Source organism: Haliotis rubra, unplaced genomic scaffold, assembly GCF_003918875.1.
Source record: "Haliotis rubra isolate DU_JTF1 unplaced genomic scaffold, ASM391887v1 Scf918, whole genome shotgun sequence".
Classification (NCBI taxonomy): domain Eukaryota; kingdom Metazoa; phylum Mollusca; class Gastropoda; order Lepetellida; family Haliotidae; genus Haliotis; species Haliotis rubra.
The window spans coordinates 289,405-298,557 of NW_025767655.1; the positions used below are offsets into that span (position 1 = coordinate 289,405).

The 9,153-nt window shown below is 45.6% G+C and overlaps 1 protein-coding gene across 1 annotated transcript; it reads right to left on the reverse strand.

The window, feature by feature from the left end:
- Positions 1 to 207: 207 nt before the first annotated feature.
- LOC124264275 lies at positions 208 to 9,147 on the reverse strand. Its single transcript, XM_046699015.1, has 3 exons — positions 9,099 to 9,147; positions 7,941 to 8,345; positions 208 to 671 (listed from the first exon to the last, which is right to left on the reverse strand). The coding sequence occupies exons 1-3, from the start codon at positions 9,145 to 9,147 to the stop codon at positions 406 to 408; spliced, it is 720 nt and encodes a 239-aa protein (XP_046554971.1). The 3' UTR covers positions 208 to 405.
- Between the last annotated feature and the right edge of the window lie 6 nt (positions 9,148 to 9,153).

Below are 9,153 nucleotides of genomic sequence, written 5' to 3' on the forward strand. Positions count from 1 at the left end.
ATCCCTTGTAGCAATGACGTCAGTAAAGTCCCATGCATCTTGGAGTAGTTTAGAAAATTACTTGTGATGTCTTTTATTCACAGTGGGTGGACTTGTGGATGATATTTAGTGTTAATAGTAATCTACTTCTATAGTGCCGAGTTCCAGCTTGGATGCTCACAGGCGCTTGTGGAGTCCCAGTCTAGTTCATTTCAAATAGATGTGTCTTTAGATGTTTTTTAAAAGTTTGTTGACTTGGAGCGGAGGTCAGCGACATTGGGAGGTTGTTCCATAGAATGGGAGTTGCCATGTTCGATGGGAGGACATTCTTTTAAATTCGTGCAACATCTAGTTTGCAACATTATTCTAAATGAATTTTCCGAACATTAAGCACTCCACAAATCTTGAAAAACTAAATGTGTTAATTCAGGTATATAACTTAATATCAGGGAACACGTATGACTCCCAGCCTGGTGCTGATGATAAGTCTGTTGCGTTGAAGGGGGTTGTAAATAGTTCACATTCACTGTCGACTCTGTTGAAGCTGAGGCTGAAACACCTGTTGCTGAGGACGCACTCCGTGATGCAGAAGGCCCCGGAGACGTTGGAGTAGGTCCGCAGTACAAACCCCCCAGTATATCTCACCCCTTCAAGTCTCTCGATGTCAGGAGGGCTCGTACAGTTGTCATACTCTGAATGTAGAACGGCACAGAAATGATTAGAAATATTGAAACGTAAGATTGGTTTGAAGGTGGCCACAGAGTGGCTAGCGAATGAATGAATGAACGAACGAACGAATGAACGAATGAGAGAGTCAGTGAGTTAAGTTTTACCCCGCCTTTAGCAATATTCCAGCAATATCACGGCGGGAGACACGAAAAATGGGCTTCACACATTGTACCCCGTAGGGATTTGAACCCGGGCCTTCGACGTGACGAGCGGACGTTTTAACCACTAGGCTACCCCAACGCCCAACGAACGAATGAATGAATAAATGAATGAATGAATGGTATAAGTGACAATTCATTAATGTGTAATAAATCTGAATAAGTAAAAGGTTGATTCATGATGTTTTTGGTTTGTTGTTTAACACCACACTCATCGATATTCCATCTATGGCGGTCTGTAAATAAGTCAGGATATACAATCCAGTGATCAACATCATGAGCACCGACACACGCAACTGGGATACAATGACTTGCGTAAACCAAGTTCACGAGCCTGACCGCGCCTGTTCTTGTCGCCTGTTCAGACAAACCTGGGTTGCTGGAGACAATTCTATGCCGGATCTTCACGGATTTAATACACATACATTTGCACTATGGTTATCTCCCATTTGACAGACACCCATTTGATAGACACCAAATTGGCAGACACTGAACTAGAAGGTTAATTAGGGTAACATCTATGGGTATAATGGAACAATCCGCTGTCTTGTGAGTAGAGCATGGTGAGCCTGAAACAGGTTCGTTACTGACAAGTTTGATTGTGGGTAAATAGAACTTTGTTGTGATTAAATGATAAATGATATCTCTTCTCAAAATTTATTTTACTATCAATTACTATCGAATATAAAAACAGGTTTGTCACTGAGAGGTTATATTGTGTTTATTGATAGAAAAGCCCCCCCTCCCAATAATAGCGTATGTATACAGCTGAAGTTAATTGAGAAAATGTTTTGTTGGAGAGATATAGATATGTACATATTTGAAAACATTCAGATTTGTAGTAAATGAGACACCTGCATTGCCATGTAAGATACGATTAATACCAATCAGTGTTCTAATTTTAGCAATACTTTCTTAAGATTGTAACAGGAAGTAATGAAAAACATTCTCACATTCATGGCCACATTGACATGATGCGTCATTTTTTAAAAAGACTATTCTAAATAAATCGTAATTAAGTGCACTCGTCATATATCTTAATATTGTGTGCAAAACATATAACTTCTTTATTCCATATGAATAATATTTAGGTTCACATTTGTCTTTATTTGATTTATATGATACAACAGTGTCGCAATTTCTAATAGAGAAGCTAATGTTTTCAATATGATGATGCCGACTCCCGTTAGACTAGAAATGTTTATGAAAATAGATTGTTCAAATTACTTTTCATCCATCTTTCAAAATAAATAATATAGCTTCAGTTTGTTCCTGTGTTTTTATTTGGACTATTCCAATATAATGTGCAGGTAACAGGTAGTAGATAATCTGTTCACTGAACCGTAAATGTTGTTGTTTTAAGGTGTCTGCGAACTGGCTGTCTGCGTAATGGGAGGACACCTGCACTATTTATCCAATGTCAACCTCGGTCGTGCTGTTGTTTAGGTGTAAGGATTAATTGATCTACAGGTTCATTACATCAAGCCGTGATACATCTGTAGTCTTTTCAAGACAAAGAATATTTTTACTGAACTAAAAAGCCAGGATATCAAACCCGCATCTCACGTCACATTATTGGCTTTGGCATAAACACCATCAGTGAATTGGATTTTTACAGGGAACCGATTGATATAAGCCGATATCCACCTTACAGTGCCACTGGTGAATTAACGATTTCTTCCTGTAGACGCAGTTGTCTGTTTTTATATCACTTCACATGCAGAATCAAGGTAACATCCTGAGCTCTTGGGCGCCTTATCAAGATATGGTTCGTGGTTGCATTTTTGTCAAGTTCACTTTAACTGTTATCGCTTTTTCAGTAAATATGAGTATTGATACAACAGTGAGTATTGGACGATGCTTCATGTTCATGATACGCTGCTTGTATCCTGCTGAATACAATGTATGAAGAAGATCATCTATTTATCTATTTATTTCACATTATAAAGACATTCGGTACAGCTCCTTATAACGTTGTCAAGGAAGACATGATACGCCAACCCAGCAACTGACTCAATTTCCTTTTGTTTGATAGGCATTTCGTGCTTGAATATCTTGTAAGGGTCTATATTTGAAAGTAGTCGTGAGATAGTAGTAAAGTACATGTCATCCATACGTGTATCTTCTCTGTCATGTCCATTAAATACCTCTTTATGCTGATCGCGTGCTGGATGTTAAGATGGGCACATAAATTGCGTTCGTAAGGATAAGAGAAAGTGAGTACGAAAACAATGAAAAGTGAAAGTTGCATGAAAGTTGAACAACATACAAGCTGATGATCACACGATTGTCTGGTCCAGACTCGATTATTTACAGACCGCCGCCACATAGCTGGAATATTGCTGAGTGTAGGCTGAGTGAATGAGTAAGTTTAGTTATACGATGATTTTAGCAATATTCCAGGAATGTCACTGCGGGGGACACAAGAAATGGGCTTCACACATTGTACCAATGTGGGGCAAACAAACATATATAGCGGATTTACAATTTATACACCCTCATAAATTACAGAAACCGTAAATTTCCATTTTCATAAAAAATTCGAAAGCGTCAATAGTACGACTCAGACTGTATGTTCATGAATCCTGATGTAAATTCGCTAAAAGTTAAGGGAGCGGTGGTTAAAAGCGTTCGCTCGTCACGCTGAAGACCCGGGTTCGATTCCCCACTTGAACACAATGTGTGAAGCTCATTTCTGGTGTCCCGCGCCATGATATTGCTGGAATATTGCTAAAAGCGGCGTAAAACCATACTCACTCACTCACTCTAAAGTTGAGTGTGTCTTACCGATGACACACGTAACAAACACACGCAAAGGCAAGTCAATTGTCTCCAAAATACAGCATATGTTTGATCTTTTGGAATGGAATTCAAGCTATCCCCTGGAACTGACATGGGTTGTTTCAGTAGGCCAATAAACCAGCATTTAGTTTTCATATTAGTATTAACCATATTATGGTGAATGTTTATGGCAGTTTTAACTGTCCAGATGAAATGAGAGACGGTTTGATAGCTCAGTGGTTAACTCGTTCGATCGTCACGCCGGGCTCGATTCCCCACTGGGGTACACATTTGTGGCGTAGCCTGGACACTGCTGGAGTGAGAGAGTGAGTGAGTGAGTGAGTGAGTGAGTAGCCGAAAACCATATTCACACCACATCGGAAATGGACATACAAATAAAGGGTTTAGAAACATAAATCATTTCAATGATTTATAAAAATTATTTACACCGACATGTAGGATATTTTGCTCATCAGTAAATGAAAAATATATAACATGCTCAGCTTTGGTTGGCTTGTGAATGATAAACGTGCAGTGTACTTTCGCCACTAATGATGATCAACTGAATACCTATATTAACTTTACCAGGGGTCTATGAAGCCCGTAGAATGTGACAAGCAGGGGATTCTAAGGTTTGCTTGGTGATACGCAGGGATGCCGGGGACATAGTAAGCCAACAGAGAGTAACAAGTAACAAGCAGGGGAGGCTGGGGATCTAGGCAGCCCACTGAGAGTGATACGCAGGGATGCCAGGGTCCTAGTGAGCCCACAGAGTGTGATACGCCTGGATGCCAGGGACCTAGTAAGCCCACAGAGTGCGATACGCAGGGATGCCAGGGAACTAGTAAGCCCACAGAGCGTAACAAGTAAAAAGTAGGGGAGGCTGGGGATCTAGGCAGCCCACAGAGAGTGATACGCAAGGATGCCAGGGTCCTAGTGAGCCCACAGAGTGTGATACGCCTGAATGCCAGTTATCTAATAAGCCCACAGAGTGCAAAAAGCAGGGATGCCAGGGACCTAGTAAGCCCACAGAGTGGGATACGCAGGGATGCAAGGGTCCTAGTAAGCCAGCAGAGGGTGATACGAAAGGGTGCCAGGGACCTAGTAAGTCCACAGAAGCGTGATACGCAGGGATGCCAGGACCCTAGTAAGCCCACAGAGCGTGATACGAAGGGATGCCAGGTTCCTAGTAAGCCCACAGAGCGTGACAGTCAGGGGAGGCTGGGGATCTGTAAGCCCACAGAGCGTGATACGCTGGGAAGCCAGGTTCCTAGTAAGTCCACAGTGTGTAATACGCAGGAATGCCAGTGATCTAATAATCCCACAGAGAGTGGAAAGCAGGGTAGGGTGGGGACCTAGTAAGCCAACAGAGTGTGATACGCAGGGATGCTAGGGACCTAGTAAACCAAAAAGGGTGATACGCAGGGATGCCAGGGTCCTAGTAAGCCCAAAGAGTTTGATACGCTGGGGATGCTGGGGATATAATAAGCCCACATAGCGTGATACGAAAGGATGCAAGGGTCCTAGTAAGCCAAACAGAGGGTGATACGAAAGGATGTCAGGGTCTTAATAAGCCCACAGAGTGTGATACGAAGGGATGCCAGGGCCCTAGTAAGCCCACAGAGTGTGATATGCAGAGATGCCAGGGACGTAGTGAGCCCACAGTAGTTGATACTATGGGATGCTAGGGTCCTAGTAAGCCCACAGAGTGCGATACGCAGGGATGCCAGGGTCCTAGTAAGCCCACAGAGCGTGATACAGAGGGAAGCCAGGCTCCTAGTAAGCCTACAGAGCGTGATACGCAGGGATGCCAGGGTCTTAGTCAGCCCACAGAGTGTGATACGAAAGGATGCCAGGGTCTTAGTCAGCCCACAGAGTGTGATATGCAGAGATGCCAGGGACGTAGTGAGCCCACAGAAGTTGATACTATGGGATGCTAGGGTCCTAGTAAGCCCACAGAGAGCGATACGCAGGGATGCCAGGATCCTAATAAGCCCACAGAGCGTGATACGAAGGGAAGCCAGGCTCCTAGTAAGCCTACAGAGCGTGATACGCAGGGATGCCAGGGTCCTAATATGCCCAAAGAGCGTGATACGAAGGGATGCCACGGTTCTAGTAAGCCCACAGAGTGTGATACGCAGGGCTGTCAGGTTCCAAGTAAGCCCACAGAGCGTGATGCGCAGGGATGCCAGGTTCCTAGTAAGCCGACAGAGCGTGACATTCAGGGGAGGCTGGGGATCTAGTAACCCCACAGAGTGTAATACGCAGGGATGCCAGGATCCTTGTAAGCCCACAGAGCGTGATACGCGGGGATGCCAGTGATCTAATAAGCCCACAGAGTGTGGAAAGCAGGGTAGGGTGGGGACCTAGTAAGCCAACTGAGTGTGATACGCAGGGATGCCAGGGACCTAGTAAGCCCACAAAGGGTGATATGCAGGGATGCCAGGGTCCTAGTAAGCCTTCAGAGTTTGATACGCTGGGGATGCTGGGGATATAGTAAGCCGACAGAGTGTGATACTCAGGGATGCCAGGGACCTAGTAAACCAACAAAGCGAGATACGCAGGGATGCCAGGGTCCTAGTAAGCCCTAAGAGCGTGACAAGCAGGGGAGGTTGGGGATCTAGTAAGCCCACAAAGTGTGACAAGCAGGGTAGGCTGGGTACTTATTAAGCCAGCAGTATGTGATACGCAGGGTTGCCGGGGTCCTAGTAAGCCCACAGAGTGTGATACGCAGGGATGCCAGAGTCCTAGTAATCCCACAGAGCGAGATACGCGGGGGAGGCTGGGGATCTAGTAAGCCCACAGAGTGTGATACGCAGTGATGCCAGGGACCTAGTAAGCCCACAGAGTGTGATACGCAGGGATGCCAGGGTCCTCGTGAGCCCACAGAGCGTGATGCGCAGGGATGCCGGGGATCAAGTAAGCCCAGAGAGTGAGATACGCAGGGATGCCAGGGACCTAGTAAGCCCACAGAGCGTGATACGCAGGGATGCCAAGGATCTAGTAAGCCCACAGAGTGTGATATGCAGGGATGCCAGGGACCTAGTAAGCCCACAGAGCGTGACAAGCAGGGGTCTGGGGATCTAGTAAGCCCACAGAGTGGGATACGCAGGGATGCCAGGATCCTAGTAAGCCCACAGAGCGTGACATGCATGGGGGGCTTGGGATCTAGTAAGCCAACAGAGTGGGATACGCAGGGATGCCAGGGACCTAGTAAGCCCACAGAGCGTGATACGCAGGGATTCCAGGGTCCTATTGAGCCAACAGAGCGTGATACGCTGGGGTGGCTTGGGATGTAGTGAGCTGACAGAGTGTGATACGCAGGGATGCCAGGGACCCAGTAATCCCATAGAGCGAGATACGCGGGGATGCCAGGGTCCTAGAAAGCCCTAAGAGCGTTACAACCAGAGGAGGCTGGGCATCTAGTAAGCCCACAGAGCGTGATATGCACGGATGCTAGGGATCTAGTAAGCCCACAGAGCGTTATAAGCAGTGATGCCAGGGTCCTAGTAAGCGCACAGAGCGTGATACGGAGGGATGCCAGGGATCAAGTAAGCGAACAGAGTGTGATGCGCAGGGATGCCAGGGATCTAGTAAGCCCACAGAGCGTGATACGTAGGGATGCCAGGGATCTAGTAAGCTGACAGAGTGTGATATGCAGGGATGCCGGGTACGTAGTAGCCCGCAGAGTGTGATACGGAGGGGTGCCAGCGTCCTAGTAAGCCCACAGAGTGTGAGACGCAGGGATGCCAGGGTCCTAGTATGCCCGCAGAGTGTGATACGCCTTGATGCCAGGGATCTAGTAAGCCCACAGATTGTGACAAGCAGGGGAGGCTGGGGATCTAGTAAACCAACAGAGTGTGACAACCAGGGGAGGCTTGGTTTTTGTAAGCTTACGAAGTGTGAAGAAGTAGGGTTTTCTAGGTTTCTATCAAGTCGACATAAATATTATATCTTGCACTTCTTTAGCCCACAGCATGTGCCATGAACTGAAGATTTATTAAGACAAGATCAGTGGCAAGCATGCGGTGCCAGGGACCTGTTAAGCCTAGAGCATGAAAGACATAGCAGGGACCTATTAAGACTGTTAAGAGGTGATAGGAACCAAGTCCACATTGGTCACAGAATAGCAGGGACATGTTGGGAAATCAGGATTTATCAAACATGGAGAATCTGCGACTTAGGAGACTCACGAATATGTTTTCCCTTAGCACTCAGGTATGGAGTGCCATGGACTTTTCAACCCCTTAAATCCAGAGGATACGAGAAGCTGCATGATGTGGCTCAACTTACCAAAAATGAATGAACCGCTCGGGGCATTCACAGTAAAGCTGTCGACGCCAGGAACTGTATACCCAGCATCACTGAAGAGAATGTCAACATCCTTTTGGTTGCCACGACCAACTTTAAAATGTCCATCTTCCCAAGAGGTCCAAAACTCATCATAGCCAGTGCAGGTGAAGACCTTCCCAGAGACGTCTTCATACGTCCCAAATGCGAAGAATCGGCTTTTACCGTTGTGCCATCCTCCAAGTAGCATTCGGTACATCTCTTGGTCTCGGAAGTACAGTTTGATATTGAAGTCCTTGCACGCCATGACCCTGAACGTGATCCAGTCCTTTCCCCGAATATCAAAGCCAAAGATCATGGGGTTGACAAATTCCCATAACCCTTGTGTGGTGAACGTTATTGAGCCGACTGTAAGGAACATGACAGCATATGTGAGTCATCGTGAGATCTATGTAATTATGGTGTGTAGATTCAATACCCCAGACAATGGCGGGGTGCAACTGGGATTCGATGCGGATGTCAATATACTCTACTGGTTGGCTGGTTTGTTGCTTAACGCCGTACTCAAAAATGCTCTAGCTGTATGGCGGAAATCTGTAAATAATCGAGTCTGGACCGGACAATAGAGGAATCAACAGCATGAGCATTGATCTACGCAATTGGGATGCGATGACATATGTCAAACAAGTCAGTCGCCTCTTACGACAAGCATGGGTTACTGAAGATCAATTCTAACCCGGATGTGAGTGAGTTTAGTTTAACGCCGCTTTTAGCAATATTCCAGTAATATCACGGTTAAGTAACCAGAAATGGGCTTCATTCATCGTACCCATGGGTCGAATTGGCCCGAGTCTGGACCAGAGAATTCACCACTTGACACCATGGGCATGATCTAAGCAGTTGAAATACGATGACTTGAGTCAACCAAGTCAACGAACCTGACCACCCCGATCCCGTTAGTCACCTACCTCGAACAGGATGGGTCACTGAAGACCCCGGATTTTCACGATTTCGTTTAACATATATTATGATCTCATCGAAGTAAAACACGTAGAAACAAATCTACAGATTTAAAATGGTTTCATGAACAATAACCAAATACTGTATTTGGCTGTATTGTATTTTGCGTCATCTGCGCTGTATATACAGCATGATACATACCTGCCACGGAGAAATACATGAATACCATCAGCAACACCAGACACCGCATGTTGAA